This window comes from Nipponia nippon, unplaced genomic scaffold (genome assembly GCF_047370975.1).
Source record: "Nipponia nippon isolate SJK-2023a ecotype South Korea unplaced genomic scaffold, ASM4737097v1 scaffold_1, whole genome shotgun sequence".
Taxonomy (NCBI): Eukaryota; Metazoa; Chordata; class Aves; order Pelecaniformes; family Threskiornithidae; genus Nipponia; species Nipponia nippon.
In genome coordinates, this window is record NW_028262290.1 from 96,694,782 (window position 1) to 96,712,548 (window position 17,767).

Sequence of the window (17,767 nt, forward strand, 5' to 3'; positions counted from 1 at the left end):
AGCATACAAACCCATCCTGGAGAACCAGCATTAGTGTAGGGTGAGCAGCCGTTCTGGTGTCATCTTCCATGAAGTAGCTGGAAAGTTGTGTCATAAATACTTGTGGCTCTGATCATCTCTGCAGAATACGCTGTGTGACAGCCAGCCTTGCTTTAGGGGTCTGTGTCTTAGGGATTGTGTGGAGTCATATGGTTGATTATTTAAATGTAAATAATAATCGACACACATAAAAATTTGAATTTCGTGAGGTGGAGGTTTTTAGACTTAGGTAAATGAGATTTTTTTTTTTTTTTTATATAACACTGTAACATGCTTACTAGCTTTGGCAAAGAGTTTTTTCCCCCGACACAGAGATAGCAGATAATAACAAGCAAGCAGACAAGGTTATGCAACAAGGGGATATTTTAATCATCTTTGTTTTGGAGAAGATGGGCCAGTGTGAGGTATCTCTTAGAAACAATCTACCTCACTGATACCTCGCTTCAACAGATTGACAGCATCTCGGAAAGGAAAATAAGTGTTTGCTATTCCTGTCGTAGATGTCTTTCAATCACTGCGACAGATGTTCCAATCATGTTGTTCCTCTCCTAGGTTTCTTTAGTATTAAAAATGCTGCGGTCTAAATATAGTTTAAATTGGTTGAGATACTTTGTTTGAGTATGATTCAAAATTGCGTTATACCTGGTTTAAATCATACTGTAACAGGACAAAGCCATTGGAAAGACTATTTAAGATCATTTCAAACCCATTTTTCCTTTGGGGAATTTGGGAGGTGAGAAGACTCTGGCCCTTATAAGCCTCCTTCCCTCTGCCAGTGAGTTCCAGTTCAGAGCTCTTCTCCGTCGTCTCTCCTGCTCACTCGCTCCTGGAGACGACTGGGAGCGCTAACAAGATGATGCAGGCCGAGTTCTGCTGAACATGTCCATGGTAAATAGCTCCTCCTTTTTATGCTTTCACCCCCTCCTTCATATCTAGATGGCTGCTTGCTGTTTATGAGACCCACTTTTGGGGACCACCGGGTTGGGAGCACAGCTGCCTGCCTGGAGTCGGGTCACGGTGGTATGACACTAACTGTGCTGGTGTCCCTTACGATTACAAGCGCAATTCCGGTCAGCGACATTGATCAAGGGAACACTCTTGTTTGGATACTGGCTGGCTGAAGGCTTTCTGCTCTTTCTTTTTGACATCGGGCATCAGGACACGTATACAGATGAGGTTGCTAAATTGCAGTGTTTGGGACGAGGTGCTCTTTGTTTCCAAAAATGATGAGTAGAGCAAAGCTAGGACACAGTTCAAGGTTTATTTCGTCACTTGGACTTTCACTCCAGTGGAAGAGATTGGGATTTCAACTTTAGAAAACGGAGATCATCAGTTTGTAATCTATTTTTGTTTCATTACTAGTTAATTTTTTAATAGACTGTGAAAATACCCCTCCAAGAAGGGGGTGTAGGGAAGTAGAGGTGCTGTGATCTCCAGTCACTAATGACTGAAAACAGTTAGCATCCTTCACTTCGTGCCCCTTTTTGGGGGAGGAGAGAGAAGCTCGCGCGGTAATCGCGCGCTGCCAGGTCCTTGCTGTGAACCAGGTGGCAGCAGAAACAGTCTCTTGAAGGTCCCGCTTCTGCGGGAAAACTCACTGGTCGTTGACTTGAGCATCCAACTTTGAGCCTTCACAGGAGAGGGCAGTTCACGTATGCTTTGGCTTGAAGCCCTTTGGGCCCTGCTATGATCTCACGTAAGGAGGCATTTTCTTCTAGGTTTGTCCTACAAATTTAGCATTAGGATTGTTCATACTGATCTTTCTTTTTCTTCGGTTTCAAGCTTCTCTGTACAGCGGTGATGATTGCAGTTATTTACGTATTTGTTTCTTCACGTTGCTTGTGTTGATTTAGTGCCAATAGGTCTTTAAGCTGTGGGAACAGTGGGAAAGACTTTGAACATCTAATTTATCCCCCTTTTTTCAGCATTGTTCTTCTGATTAAGCACAAGTCCTATAGCATTCATCCCAGGAGGCACTTTGTAAAGTTCACGGGTAATTTTACTATCCATGGGCAGCTGAATGCACTTTTTTTTTGCAGCATGATTGTGGCCTTCTCTTAATTGTTTTTATGAACAATTTTTTTTTTTTTTTAAATGAAAGAAGATCATTAACCTACTTCTTGGGTTTGCTTTCCTGTTTGAAGAGGTGAGTGGGGCACATCAGGACAGCTGTGACATTGGGGTTTCAAACTTCATCTCTTTTGTCCAGCTCCCATGCCAAGGTATAGGAGCACGGTGAGACCTTTTTTTCCTGAAAGGTAAATTAGATCATTTAGGGACAGACATCTGAGATTCTTCTTTATTTCTTTGTCCTTACCCATTTATAACAACAAGGTTTCCAGCAAGATGATGGTGCCTTTAGCTCAGGGTTTAGCAGGACACATTACTGCAAGTGAGGAGAAGAGGTAGAGTTTCTTGGAGGTGAATATAATAAAGATGTTCCTGCCTGCCCATAGCTAATGGCTAATAAGAATGGGAAGCACCTTGACCTTAATGTAACCTTCTGCCCTCGTACTTTGCCATCTGTCTCAAGACCTGCAATAGGAGATTTGACTGCCTCTCGCAAGCTCTCCTACCAAGGCTGTCTCCCAAAAAGGGAAACAGAAGAGTTATGTAAAAATGTTTTCCTTCAAAACTGTATGTTATAGAATTCAACCAAGACCCTGATTTTAGCTCCAGTAGAAGTTTAAAACTGGCACAAACCATTTTCCAAGGTCCATTTTTCTGTGTGTATAAACAAAGTAAACGAAAGTAAATAGTTTAGTATGTGGGGCAGAATATTCCTAAAAGACAGCAAGGAGAAAGGTTTTCAGAAAGAGCCACAACTGCCGAGTCGCTAGTTAGCGAGGTTTCTTCCTCCGACAGGGATACAAGTTGTTTGTAAGAAATGAGCAGCAGAGAGCTCTGAGGAGAGGCGGCGTGCTGTGAAACAGAAAGTGAAGCAGTTGCAGACATGATACCTCCCTGTTGAACATTAGTGAACTGTAACATTCGTATGTAAGGTTTGTGGCTTGTTATGTACGCTTAGCTTGTCAAAAGTTTCTCGGGGCATTAAGGGCAGGCGGTGTCATTTGTGCAACAGGCAAAGCCCTCTGCCTGTGGATGTAACAGTGACCTGACTTGAGCTGATAAATAGCTGTCTTACCCACAGCCTTTAATAGCTGAAATACGTTCACCATCTACTGTGTTTTAAGGTTTGCTTCAAAAGAGATCAGTGGATAAAGCATATGTATGTATGCATTGCTCTGTGTGATCCTTTCTGGCTTGTAACAGCACATCAAAGGAATTGCAGAGTTTTAGGAGTAGCAGAGCAATCATTTTTCCGTGTGCTCGCTTTCTTCCTCGTGAAAGGTGCTCATTCATAGGGATGCGTGGTGTTGTGCAGCCTGTTGATAAAGAAAAAAAAAAAAAACCTGACAGAATGTAAAGTTGGGTTTTATCCTCTTAATGTAAAATAAGGCTTATTTTCTGTTTGCATTCTCTGGTTTAATTTGAAAGAGGCAATATTAAAATATAATGAGGGCAATTCATATTGTTGGTTCACAGTGGCTCAGATTTAGAAGAAAAAAAAAAAAAAAACCCTTAATCAGCATAGGGCTCCCGTGTGAGAACGTTATGCTTAACCTTCAGCAAACGCTTATGGGCTGCCCTGAATAGTAATGAGTTTAAGCACATGCTTAAGTGTTTTCCTGAAGGAAGACCTAAGTATCCTGACAAGTGTTACATTACGGCTTTATTTACCTTTATCATAAATCCCAGCACCAGAGGCAAACTGTTCTTTCATCTCTTGGCAGATATCTGGGTGTATAGAATTTTCCACCTCCGTTTGGCTCGCTCTCTAGGGCTCTCCTGCTGCAACCTGATCAGCCTGGGCTGACCTTCAGCGGTGCTCCACAGGGGCTGGGGGGCCTGCCCCCATGGATCCGATCGCACCATCAAAGTCCGCACCTTGCCTTTCATCTGCCAGTTCCCTGCCTTCCCGGGGTCGCTAATTTGAAGAAGTTAAAACGCGCAACGGTTTTGTGCTGCACCCCTTAAGGGGAAGTGGGAATTGAGTGGTGTTGGATGGCTTGGCTGCAGTTGGTTTTCCATGGGTGGGAGATGGGATTGGAGCAGGTTAAATCTGCACCAGCTGGCTGTTGGGTGGCTGTGGGAAATGCAAAAAAGGAGGGGAAAAAAAAAAAGAAAAGGGAAAAAAAGGGAAAAAAGAAAGAAAAGGGGGGGAAGAAAAGGAGAAAAAAATGGAAAGGGGGGAAGAAGGGAAAGGGGGGGAACGGAGAAGGAAAAGGGGGGGAAGGGAGAAGGAAAAAGGGAAAGGGGGGAAGAAAAAAGGAAAAGGGGGGAAGGGGGAAAGGAAAAAGGGAAAGGGGGGAAAGGAAAAAGGGAAAGGGGGGAAAGGAAAAAGGGAAGGGGAAAGGGGGGAAAGGAAAAAGGGAAGGGGAAAGGGGGGAAAGGAAAAAGGGAAGGGGAAAGGGGGGAAAGGAAAAAGGGAAAGGGGGGAAAGGAAAAAGGGAAAGGGGGAAAGGGGGAAAGGAAAAAGGGAAAGGGGGGAAAGGAAAAAGGGAAAGGGGGGAAAGGAAAAAGGGAAAGGGGGAAAGGGGGGAAAGGAAAAAGGGAAAGGGGGGAAAGGAAAAAGGGAAAGGGGGAAAGGGGGGAAAGGAAAAAGGGAAAGGGGGAAAGGAAAAAGGGAAAGGGGGGAAAGGAAAGGGGGAAAGGGGGGAAAGGAAAAAGGGAAAGGGGGAAAGGAAAAAGGGAAAGGGGGAAAGGGGGGAAAGGAAAGGGGGAAAGGGGGGAAAGGAAAAAGGGAAAGGGGGGAAAGGAAAGGGGGAAAGGGGGGAAAGGAAAAAGGGAAAGGGGGGAAAGGAAAAAGGGAAAGGGGGAAAGGAAAAAGGGAAAGGGGGGGAAAGGGGGAAAGGAAAAAGGGAAAGGGGGGAAAGGGGGAAAGGAAAAAGGGAAAGGGGGGGAAAGGGGGAAAGGAAAAAGGGAAAGGGGGGAAAGGGGGAAAGGAAAAAGGGAAAGGGGGGAAAGGGGGAAAGGAAAAAGGGAAAGGGGGGAAAGGGGGAAAGGAAAAAGGGAAAGGGGGGAAAGGGGGGAAAGGAAAAAGGGAAAGGGGGGAAAGGGGGGAAAGGAAAAAGGGAAAGGGGGGGAAAGGGGGGAAAGGAAAAAGGGAAAGGGGGGAAAGGGGGGAAAGGAAAAAGGGAAAGGGGGGAAAGGAAAAAGGGAAAGGGGGGAAAGGGGGGAAAGGAAAAAGGGAAAGGGGGGGAAAGGGGGGAAAGGAAAAAGGAAAGGAAAAAGGGAAAGGGGGGAAAGGAAAAAGGGAAAGGGGGGGAAAGGGGGGAAAGGAAAAAGGGAAAGGGGGGGAAAGGGGGAAAGGAAAAAGGGAAAGGGGGGAAAGGAAAAAGGGAAAGGAAAAAGGGAAAGGGGGGAAAGGAAAAAGGGAAAGGGGGGAAAGGAAAAAGGGAAAGGGGGGAAAGGGGGGAAAGGAAAAAGGGAAAGGGGGGAAAGGAAAAAGGGAAAGGGGGGGAAAGGGGGGAAAGGAAAAAGGGAAAGGGAAAAGGGAAAGGGGGGAAAGGAAAAAGGGAAAGGGGGGGAGGGGGAAGGAAAAAGGGAAAGGGCGGGAAGGGAAAAGAAAAAGCGAAGGGGGGGGGAAATACAGGAAAGGGAGGGGGGAAGGAAAAGGAAGGAAAGAAACAAAAAACCAACCCCAACTATCCCCAAAACAAAAAAAAAAAAAAACCCGACCCGCGGTTTCTTCAAACTCCTGCCGGGCGGGGCGGGGCGGGGCGGGGCGGGGCGCGGGGGGCGGCCGGCCGTTCGGCGGGTCTCGGCGCGCGCCTCTTGCGTAAGAGGCGGCCCGTCTTCCCCCTAGCCGCCGTTGCCATGGCGAGGTAGCGGGGGAGGATTCCTGGGACCCGTAAGCCGGGGAGGGAGATTACGTCTTAACCCGGCACTCCGCTGCGCCTGACGTGATGTGGCAGGGTCGCTCGGGTGTAGCGGGGGGTGACCCGCCGGCTGCCGGGTGACGGGGGCGAGGCGGCGGCCCCCAACTGTTGCAGGCACCGTTTTACGTGCAATAAAGCTGTGCAAGGGAAGGGGGGGGGGGGCGGCTCTCGGGGGAAGAGGATTAGAGGCGTTTGCACGGGGGCTGCGCTGAGAAAAATGTCGCAAGACTCGAGGGGAGGTTGGTTTGAGGCGTTGGGCGGGTTTGGGTGGAAAGGGGAGGCAGACGTGTTTAGGGGTATTTCTAGCGCCCGCCGAGAACTGGCTGTCATGTGCTAGAAGGGCGTTCTTTCAATTTTCGTCTGCATATTTTATTATCGCAGTTAGTTGTTACCGTTTTAATCGTAAGCTGTGCATATAAACGTATCCTGAAAATCTATCAGCAGTAAGCAAGCAGCGAGTGTAAATATTAGCCCTATGCTGATATCTAGCCTAGATCAAGTCATTGACAGATGTCTTTAACATGAATGGAGGGAATGACGGACGAAGACATCAATGCCTGCTTTGGTAAGTTTCCTTTCCCTTATCTTTAATTATTAGTGTCTTACTCCATCTCTTGCTTAGTCTCGGAATGGGAGCAGTTGCCACTGATGGGGTCTTTTTGTGCTTTGGAGCTTTTTGCTACTCTTTGCCTGCTTGAATTCCTAGAAGCAGGTGAGAATTAATATTGAGTCGTGTCACTGTGGTCTCTTCTTTTGCCGCTGCAAGGATATAATTAGCGCGGGCAAAAACTTTATAAATGCTGATGTTCGGTTTTAAGTTTAGAAAAGATGATGTATGGTCTAGAAGGAAGTATGAAAAATACCGTGCTGCAAAATACTGTTTTGTAAACATGTTTCTTAAGAGAACAAACCCTACCTGGCTTCATAATAATATTCATTGCCGGAAAACAAATATGTATGGGGAAAAAAGTCTAAGTAAATTTAACATTCTTAAACTGTTTTACAGCAGCAGGGTGAGAAATGTGTTAGGACGTAAGAGAGTACACTACTGGGAAATGAGCTTGCATTACACCCACAGAGCATTTACTGTACATTAGTTATAACCCTGTTGTTTTTGTTGTCTGCAATTAATTGAGTAATTTCTTCCATGACTGAAACTGCAGGTTAAGCATGTTTGCTTTGAAAGACAGTCTTCTGAATTGAGACGGCTTTTGCACTTACCACATTAACAAGCTCTTGCAAAGTACTTTTTGTGCACTATGGTTATGAATTCCTGAAAGGTGTCGGTGGGGGTTAATTCACTGTTACATAAACAGCCAATATCAGCATTTCATTGTGCTGGAATTGCTCTAAAATAGTTATTAGCTTCCAGGCTATTACCGGGAAAAAGGCTCTGTTTGGTCTACGTGAACAAAGACATTTCGCTTTTGCAAATATTATTTGAATGAAAAAAGACAGAAATGGACTACAAGAACTTTAAAGCATTAAAGTAAGGACGCTGTTGTATAAATAGGCAAAGCCTAATCTTGGGCTGTAGTGTAGCTTTAGCGTTGGGTTTTACAGCTGTGACAAGATCTTTATCTCCAAGTTGTACTGGGGAGGGGAACCCGGCAAAATCACAGCCAGACTGGTTTTCCAGTGGTATTTATTGTGTGAAGACATTTAAGAGCATTGTTGCTTTCATCAGCAGAGCGGACCTGCTACCTGCGCAGATGTTCCAAAAATGCAGAAGTCGGAGCTGGCAAAGCTTGAATAATACAGCCGTACCAAACTGTGCGAGCGGAGGGGCAGCACAGGGAGCCAGCAGACGGGATTTATTGCAGCAGGGTTATGCAATAGTTGAGCACGCTCCCGGCGGCGCAGGAAGGAGCCGAGAAAGAGTTTCTGAGCGCCAGAGTGCCCTGGCTGGGAAGCAGGGGTGCCTGCCTGGCACCGGAGGCTGGCAGATAACGCCTGCAGCCATTTCTGGTTGCTTTTGGTTTTGAAAGTTCCCATCAGGAATTTGCTAGATGCTTTTGTTGGTGGAGTGTTTATTTAGCAAAGCAGGCCTGGTACCTGTTGAAGGAGGCTGCGAAGCTGGCGCTGTCTTCTTTGGACGTGCGCAACTGTTGTTTGCTCGGAGAACTTGAAGTGTTTGGGTACCAGACCTGTGCTTGCATTTAGACATCCTCGGTTGCCCCCAGACTAGCTTACAGCTGTTCTTTTCGGGAACTGGAAATATTGCTTCTGCTGCATTTCTAGAAGTGGAGAGTACAGCGAGGGGATATTTTTTTGTGTGCAATTTAGCTGTCTTTTGCATATGTCTGATGTTCGTTAATATTGACAGCTGCTTTCCAAGAGATAAAGTAACTTTATGGTTTGGTCGTTTCAGCTATAGGGATTTGACTCTCATTTATTTTAAAATGCAGTATCGTTCTGCATCACCAGCAGTTATTTATTTAGGCTTGGAAGGCAAACACATGACTTTGCATTAACCTTTCTTTCCCTCCCATCTCCCCTGACCCCAAAGTAGTTCAGCCTGAAACTTGATAAGTTAATCGCAGTTACCTTGGCAAAATTAAAAACAAATGGAGATGGATGAAGCTTGACCTTAAAATTATTTTGGATAGGCTGGGCATATGCAGCTGAAAGCATTAATTACTGCTGTTTTGGCAGCTACCTTTGACAGCAGAGGGTTTCAGTAAATAAATGCTTCCTCCTTGAAGGAAGTGAGAGATGCTCCGTCATCTGCTTTGCTTCTGGAGCCTTTTCTGAAGCTCGCTGGATTTAGGAGTAGTCTTAATCGATGTTGTGTAGATATGCCTTTCAGATATTTTCACTTCCCTGACATGGAACTAGTGTCAGCTTATCTCTGTACCTTTTTTTCGGGGTACGTATGCTTGTCACAGGGAATTAAGTGTTTGTGCACCATTTAAAAATGGCAGATCTTTACTACAGTCAATATAATTATAATGGAATTAATGACATTTTAAATTGAGAGGAATTTTTGCTCATTTGTCTGTTATGTACCATGATTTGATTATATGTCCCAGCAGTGCCGATGGCCCTGGGGATGATAGATGACAGGACACAGTACATACTGGAGGAACAGCTATTAATATTGGTTCATCCAGTCCTGGCTTGTATTGTGAAAAGACATTGAGAAGACGCCTATAAATCAACCGTGGAATTTATTTAGGGGGAGACTGCAGAAGAAAACCCAAGCACAAATCTTCCCGTTAATATATTTGGAAATCTTTTTGTGATATTAAATCTGACAGTGTAAGTTCATGTAGCGTATTTTACCAAAAGTGATCCTAAACCTTTGCAAGCTGTCTTTCATCTGGAAAGTGGGTAGTACAGAGAGATTGAGAAGCGGGGGTAAGGCTTTTGGACCTCAAGGAAGATCATTCTGCTAGCCCAGCCAGAGGGGAAGTGTCAGGTGGGAGGCTGAGCTGGTTTTAAAGCAAGACATGGGTTTCTTTTAGTGTGGTCGAAGGGTCCATTTGAGACACTGTACGGGTGTGCCATACTGTTTCGGTCTTTACTCTTTGGGTTTTGTATGTTACAAAGTGTACGGTCATAAACCAGTTCATGCTGAGCACAGTAAGATTTTATTCTGGTTGAGCATCCGTGCTTTATTATAGGTCTATATTGTCATTGCAAGATAAATATCAGGTTTTTATTACTTAATAATAAGTTTTATCTTTAAAGATCATTTTCCAAAAGATTGAAATGGCTTGTTACCTCACCTAGGAGTTATGAGTTGTGATTATCAGGAGCGCTTGGAAGTTGAGTTAGATGAATGCTGTTTTAACTGGCAGGAGTTTTACCATTAGCTTCTGTGGGAAAATTAGTTAAAAACCATCACCAACCTCATAGTGCTTTTGAAAATTCTCAACTATATTATGAAGATTTTTGACTTTGGAATTAATTGCTACAAGTTGGAAGAAGAGGCTGCTTTCAAACTACCCTAATTTTGAGTTGTCCGTACAATAATTAGTTTATACTGTATTTAGGAGACGCATACGGAAGTCAGGTGTGTTTTTGCAGAAGGGCGTTAGGCAGCTGGCTTTGTGCGGGCCCAGTCTGAGCCGATGTAAAAGGGTCTGATTTTCAGAAAGTCTCTTGCTGAAAACCAGGCTGGTTGAAGAGAACTGTGGTTGGGTGCTTTGACTCATTAGCTGCTTTTGAAGTTGTTGGTCTAACTATTTAGTATAACCTCTCAGAATGTGTAAGGGCAGGAGTTCATGCCCCCACCTTGGATGCAGTAGTAATATGTGATGAAATAGCAACAAATCAAGCTGCCTTTAAATTGTTGTGCACCGTTGGAAAAGGCGGCAGTAAATTAGAAGAAATGCTCAGGAGGGCATCTAAGGGGTTAATTCAAGAGTATGTTTTGTGTGAGTAGTTGGCAATAAACTATCTAAATATCTCTGTAAGACTTCATGTGTGCAGCAACTATGTTCCTTAGGAATATAAATTATCTTTCCAATAAATCCTTGGAGCATGGAAACGTTTTGTGGACTGGAGCTAAGGCACGCAGGAAGGTTGTGGTGGGTGCCTGTACCAAACTCGCCTATCCCACGACAAGTTCCTTAACCCTGAGACCCGACTCTTCCCCCCCACCCCAAGTAATTCCCTGTGGCGCTTCACCCTCACCTCTCCAGCATCGTCCCGCATATTCTCTCCTGCCTTCCCATCACTGAGCCATGCAGTCGAAAACAAGTATCCCCTTCCCTTTTCCCGCTCGCCATAGAACAGGGAATTTTGTGCTGCTGGTAGGCATCTTGCTACCTGCTTTTTTTATTGCTCTGTGCCTGGATGCTTTCCAAGGCAGCCGGTCCTCACTTTGATCTACGCCCTGGGATTCCAGAGGAGCAACGAAGAAGCAAACCTTTGTGTGAGATTTGGCTGGTTTGCAGTCACTTGCCACAGGGGAATGGAAGTCGTAACAAGGGAGTTCCCGCAGATAGGTCGATGTTGCGGGGTTGTGCCAGGAAGTTTTGGTTTCCTGATAAAATTGTAAGATGAAATTCTGGTTCTCTTAAAATCCTTGGGAGCTTTATAGTCAGCCTGAGCACAGTCTGAATTTCGGTGAAGAAGTATGGGGTTTTCTGGGTTAACCGTTTTTTTGGGTTTTTTTTAATATTTAGGCTTTCCACTGCTCTGGAGATGTTTAAATTCAGAGGTTGGGCTCCTTATCCGATGTCCTCTGTTGGTAGCATATTGGTGGGAGAGTCAAATGCTCACCCGAGTTTGAAGCATGGGGTTGGGGAAGGCATTTCAGGTTCATCTAATTTATTCCATGCAACAGAGAAATATTGACCTGTGTGTGCCTGCGTAGCATTGTAAGGGACAGGTGTGTATTTAAAAGACCAGCATTTTGAGATCCATAATCAAGTTTGTAGCTTTACAATGGGTACAATGTTGTTTGTGCAAAAAGCAAAACATACCCTTATTGAAATTACCTAAAACAGGAGTATTTTCAGAATGAGTCCTCTGAACAGTAGTAAATTTGTTCATAGATTTGAGTGAACAATAGATATTAAACCCACACTTAGTAAGTGTGTACCAAGCCATTCCTCGTGGGTATGTCAGATGATCTTCAGAGTAGATTTGTACTCCATTCAAACATCTGCATTTAAAGTTCATGGAAATTAGATTCATAGGTCATTGTTGGCATTATTTTTAGAAGTGTGCCTTTTTTTTCCTTTATAACTTGTATTTAATGTGAAAAAGCAACAAAACCGAAAATGTCAGAAAACTCAGAACTTGTTACATTTCTGTAGTTCTTCTGAAATGAAAATGTATATTAAATCAGAATTTCATTCTTAGAAATTTTAAATACTTTGTTTTGAATTTTACTTTTCAAAGTCTGCGTGGCTTTTCTTGGTGTAAATTCATAAAAAATTTGAAACAAAGCTTTGGATAAAATGTGTTTTGGTTTGTTTGGGGTTTTTTTTGAGAAAAGATGCAACTGACCATTCTAGAAAATAGTTTGTAATGTAAAACTTGCTGAAACTCATCCTTTCCACAAACGCCTTAAATTCTGGTAATGAGTTTTCTGTCCGAAAATTTTTTTTTTGGCACGTTCCTTCTGGCAGTGTCATCTTGTGATCGGCATGGGAGCCTCCAATTTTCCCAGGTAAGCTAGGCCTCAGCCAAACATAGGCCATTGTAAGCTATAGAAAAATTAATCAGCTACGACAGCCAAACAATGATAGCTGTGCCTTTGGTAGTATTAGAATGGGAGAAATGGCCAGTAGATCATTAAATAAAATTTAATTTAGGGTTTCAAAACACCAGAATATCTTAATGAGAGTCGTGGTGTTGACTCTGGTGTTAATAAGGCTCTGTGTACCTTACCAGTGCATTTCCCAACCATGATTTGTTTCAATTTATTTTGCTCTGATTTTATGTATATGCATTACTGGTTTTGGGGATAATTGTGAGGATAATGCGCCATATAATGTATTTTACTCTCCAGTACTAACATATAATGTCAACCTGATTTCTTAAAACCTAGATTTTATATGGGGAATTTTAAAGGACAGTATATGGTTTGATATGCTTCTTCCACTTCTTGTTAGACAGGATTTGCAGTATAATGCTTAAAACCCCTTTGATAATACAGCACAGAGATTCTTACTGGCCTGTACAAGGTATTCCCAAAATGTGTTTACTAGTGCGGTTTACTGCAGCCTTCTGGTTTGCTTTGGCATTATGCCTTAAGGAAGCTTTACTGTTGGCACTGTTTGGTTTCAAGTTTTACTTCTTAAATATCAATTAGACGTGATCTATTTAAAATTTGTAAATTAATATGGCCAGCCATCTCAAATCTGAACTAGAAATGAAATATCACAAATAAAATTTTGGTTTGCTTTGCCTAAGTCTTTTTGCGTTGTATGAGATGGGAGGTCTCATTTCTCAGGGTGTATCTTCAGCAATCAACAATGTAGCAAGTCTGATTGGTTATGTACTTTTTATTTTCTCTTCCGTAGATCTTATGTCAACAGCATTCAAGCAGAGTGTAGCATGGTTATTTTTATTGTATCTTTTGTGGTTGCATAGATCAAAACATGAACAGTGGAGGCTGCATTTTTACATCCCGACAACTTCATATTTGTTCTTGTTCCTATTAAAACGTTTAATTTCCCTCAGACAACTTAACCTTTTTCTTCCACTTGAAATAATGACAAGGACAAATATTTGTCAACGTCCCTTCAACCTGATTGTTTCACTGCTCCTTCACTATCTTGGAGGTTTGGAAAGTGCTTCCGCCTCTTCCCACAGCGGAGGGGGTGGCCAGGGATGGGAATGCCTCTGTCTGCCTCTGTCTCTGCAGCAGCCCTGGTGGTGGTGTGCGACTGCCAGGGTATCACCGCCAGCTCAGAGGGCCACCTGGAGAGCTTGCCTTACCCACCCTTGCAAAGCCGAGCCTGGGAAAGAGCAGGCTGCAGGTTGGTTACGTATTGCATTTTCCTTTCTCCCAACATGACAGTGTATTGTCCTGATTCTTCACTAGCAGACTGTGATATAAACACCAGTGATTTCCCTGTGTCACCTTCAGACCTGTGTGATTATAATCCTACGTCAGCATTGGGGTGACTGGGATTCCTTCGTGCTTTTAACTACTCAGGTTGCCAGTTAAAAAGGCCCATTTCTACTTACAAGTGATCAAAGATCTCTGTCACACTCTGCCTGGCACAGAGCTACTGATGATGGATGTGACTGGTACCTCCACAGCATGGTTGTGCTGTGTCTTTTCCCCAGTGTGTGCCCAAAGGGAAGGTTTCCAGGGTTTTTGCATAGCCTTTAGCTGAAGACCTGTTCAGGAGGGAGAAGGTATTTTAAGGAAACCGTGGCAAGTACAAATCCTTATAATAAGGCTCTTGTGGTCTGTGTATGTGCTGCTGGACAGATCTGTGTTTGACTTCACTGATGGCTATTCAAATGTAGAGTTCCATTTTCTAGATCTTGCTGCAGCTGAGTGTGCCTTGATTGCAGGTATCTCCCCACACAATGTCCCATTGCCTTTTCATGGGCAAATACTCCCTTAATTGTTTGTATCCTGCTCTTTGCCAGCGTCTTTCTCTTGTAAAATGAGTTGAAGTGTTTCCTTTAGGAAGAATACGGTCAAGTATTACATGCTGTGAAATGGCAGAAAGGGCATTTGTTTCTGGTGGTGGAGCTTGCTGGGGTAGGTAGCTGTCTTGTATGGCTTTGGGAGGAATGTTCAGCACATACTTGATGACCTGCCGTAGGAGGAAAAAGGTGCACAGGTGAAAATGGAGGAGGTTCTTGTGAATGTCGAGGTCTCTTGCAAGTCTGGAGCTCAGCCCACGTTCACATACATAGAGAGAGAGAGAGAGACGCGCTGTCAAGAAATTAATGTCTGCTTTATTGGGATACTGAGGGTCTCGGTGCGCCACATTCAGAGCGCTTCTGTGGCTTCACTTACAGACCTAGGTTTGAAAAAAGAAAAAAAAGTTCCAGCTGGAAAGAAACTATTTTTTTCTTTAAAAAAAAAAAAAAGCCTTGGAGCGCCTTGGGTGTGTTGGGTAATTGTGTACTCAAGAAATGAAGTTACATAAGTGAAGACACTCCTGTAACCCTCGCCTGCCAGGAAGACAGGCACTGCTGAAAATCCACTCATGGCAGAAGAACTCCAGTAGGTGCAAAAGGGGAGAAGCTTTATCCTTTGTGCCGTGTTTATTCACAAAGAGAAGTTGTCTTTGGCGTGCCTGTTTGGCATCAGAGGAGTTCCAGTTTTTATCCTGTGGAGCTGCTTTTTCTTGTCGGTGTTGTGGGTAGAAGTTTCCTTTTCCGATGTGGAAGGGGAGAGGTTGGTATTTTCCATAGTTCATCACAAGGCTTCTCCACCACCGGCTGAAAGAGTCCAGGTAAGCTCCTTCTGGAGGCAGGGTGGGAGGCAGAAGCAAAGTCCTGGGCAGGAGCTCTGGTGGCTTCCATCCTAGCGCTGTTTGAAGAGAGAGGAAAGATGTGGAGGGATGTAGAGGCGACACGCAGCAGAGCACAGCGTGTAGGACACAGGTCTGGGTTTCCCAGCTCAGTAAGAAAGACACATGCAAATCCTGAGCAGTGGACAGTGATGTCCAGATCTACCTTTCATGCTTACCAGTGTGCGTATAGGGGAGTGTTAAAAGAAGGACGCTTTCTGGGCAAAATTATGCTATACTGCATTTATTAAGTGTGCACATTTTCAGTTAATGTAGTTTATGAAATGTATGAACAGGCCTTATGGTTTGCTTACGTTGCTTACAGTACAAATGTCAAATTTAAATGCACGTGAAACTTTATTTCATGTATTTATTTCAAATGTAATTTGGCTTTACTGTGAAAACATTTTATGAGTTAAGTTTGGGATGTGCAGAACAGCAAAGATATTTAATACTTTGCTTAATTTAGAAAAATGACCTTTCAAAGAAAAACACTGTGCTTGTCAAAAATATACTGATGAATTAATTTTGTATGATGCCAATGTGTTAGCTGACTTTTGAGAGCAACCTTTATAGATAATGAGTTTTATTTTTATCTTAGATCTGTCTGATTGTAGTGCCTCTTGCAAATCAAGTCACTTTACTGGCTTTTATGGTTATAAATACACGGCAAAATTTGGAAGAAAAAAAAAAAAAAAAACCAAAGAAAAAAAACCAAGGGGAAAAAAACCCAAACCAAAACAACCCAAAGCTGTCTGACCAGCATGGATACCTGGAATTTTAAACAATATTTCAGTTGTAAGATCAGTACCCCCTTTCACCCACCCCCCAACCTTCCCCAAACCACCCTTGTAACACTATCTAGAAATACTATACTTTTATTCTGATTTTAAATGGCCCTAATAGAAACTATGTTGCCTGTGATAGCAGTGTTGTCTTGCCTTAGAAAATACTTTGTTTCTACAGACTAAGTCAACAACTTTCAATTTGTAAAAATCTGCAAGGAATTTGAAAGCAACTGCAGTACTTCTTGTAGGTTTCTGACTGCTTAAACTGATTTATGTTTAGAACCTAATCTTGTTCACTTTGACAAAGCTGGCAACTTCAGTGGGTTTATTTGTGCAGATAGAGTGAGAAAGATTCAGCTTTTGATATAAATACTTTAGCTTTCTGGTTTCTGAGAACTATTTTCTTGCAGTTAATTATGCATCCTTAAAAATGTGTACATTCATACACATATGTAGAGGGAGAGATGGCAGTTTAGTTTGCAAACTATTGAGCTTCGTTTTGCCTGTCAATGTTTTTAATTTTAGTTTGAGTCAGAACAACGTCCAAAATGTTAAGATAGACTCAGATCAAGAGAGTTACAAGTCAGGTCACATATATTGTCGCATGTATCATCATATACTGTATATAGGTGGCTATTACTGGAACATCAGTATATTCCAATATATTGCTTTAATAGTCATTGCTGAGTTGGCTCAGAGTGGTCCTTTGAGGTTCATTTGGGCAGGGGCAGATGTCAAAACAGGAGGTTTGTGTTCTTGCCAGCTGGCGGCGGCTGTTGGGACTCAGGGCAGGTAGCAGGGAGAACGCAGGAGATGGCTCAGCATGAATGGGCTTGGGAACCGGTTTGCGGAAGCTAAAATATTGCAAAACAAAAATCCCTTTCCGTGCTTGAATTGCAATAGTTAAAATGGTTTTAGGTGGAGTGGTGCCAACTTCAAAGCAAGCAGCTTGCAAGTTTAAAAGTCTGCGTTGTTTAAAAGAAATATTGAAGGGTCAGTGGTCAGGTATGCTCGTGACTAGGGCAGAAGTGTCTGTATCAGCAAACAAGAGAGACTTGAGTTCAGTGGTCTTAAGAGGTTGCAATTAGAGTGAAATACCATAGTAAAGCTAAAATGCATGTTAAAACCACACAGTTTTGTCTTTACCATTAAATTTTAGCAGTATTTTAATGTTCTTGTGTTAGAAACGTCATGTGAATGATATGGGTTGAGTATTGTGTTTGCTGAAAATACGGTTAGCTTCAAGTTGCTGTTGAAAATAGAAAAGCCTGTATTGCTATTTTGATAGCTGTGTTTTTGCTGGAGTCGGTGGGCAGCGAGTTACTGTCATGTTTTGGTGGTTACGGTCAGGTCACTCCGAACTAGACTCAGCTGAGCATTTTTGGTAATATGGTGAGCACGCTCCAACTTTGCAACAGCAAACTTACTGTAAATCTGTGGTGATCTCTTTTTGGGTGGTAGTTTCTTAGAACAGCTTTAGTTATTGTTGGAATAGTGGCAAGTTTAAAGGGTATTGCATGCCTGTAATGGTATTTCAGCTGAACCAAAACAAAGGATGTCAGTTTCTAAAGCAACCAGAATTATTTTTAACTCTTTGCTCATTTCTTTAAAACAAACCCAGAGTGATTCATCAGTATCCTGTCTCGAAGTGGCCCCTGCAAAGTGTTTCAGACGGAGAATAACTAGTGGTTCAGTGGGCAATTTTGCAGGAACCGGCTGCGGACCACGGTGTTTTGCTTTGTGGGGTTTTTTAACTTTTCATGCAGTGCAGTTAGTAGCTGGGTGGTGTTCTGAAAATCACATTTGATCTCCATCGAGAACGTTATCTGTTCACCCTTAGCAGGGTGTGTTCTTCTTAATAATGTAAGTGTTGAGATTCCCCGGTACACAGCTTCAGTATTTCATGACAAAAGCCCAAGAGCTAATATCTCATTGTGTTTAAAAGGGTTTCGCTGTAATATTTTCAAACGGAATTGATCAATGAATTAATTTGCAGTGGGAAAGCTGAATCTCAAACACATATATTTTAAATATCTGCCCGAAAGCAGGGAGGAAA

At 43.1% G+C, this 17,767-nt stretch overlaps 1 protein-coding gene across 10 annotated transcripts in view; it reads left to right on the forward strand.

The window, feature by feature from the left end:
- Positions 1-17,767, forward strand: part of HIVEP1 (HIVEP zinc finger 1) — a 137,475-nt gene that overhangs the window by 37,343 nt on the left and 82,365 nt on the right. The window contains exon 1 of one of the 10 annotated variants that reach the window (XM_087763403.1): positions 6,262-6,546. The exons of the other annotated variants lie outside the window; for them this stretch is intronic. Within the exon in view, the coding sequence (XP_087619529.1) occupies positions 6,507-6,546 (40 nt within the window). The 5' untranslated portion in view covers positions 6,262-6,506. Of the gene's footprint in view, positions 1-6,261; positions 6,547-17,767 lie in introns of those variants that run through there. 10 annotated transcript variants of the gene reach the window in all.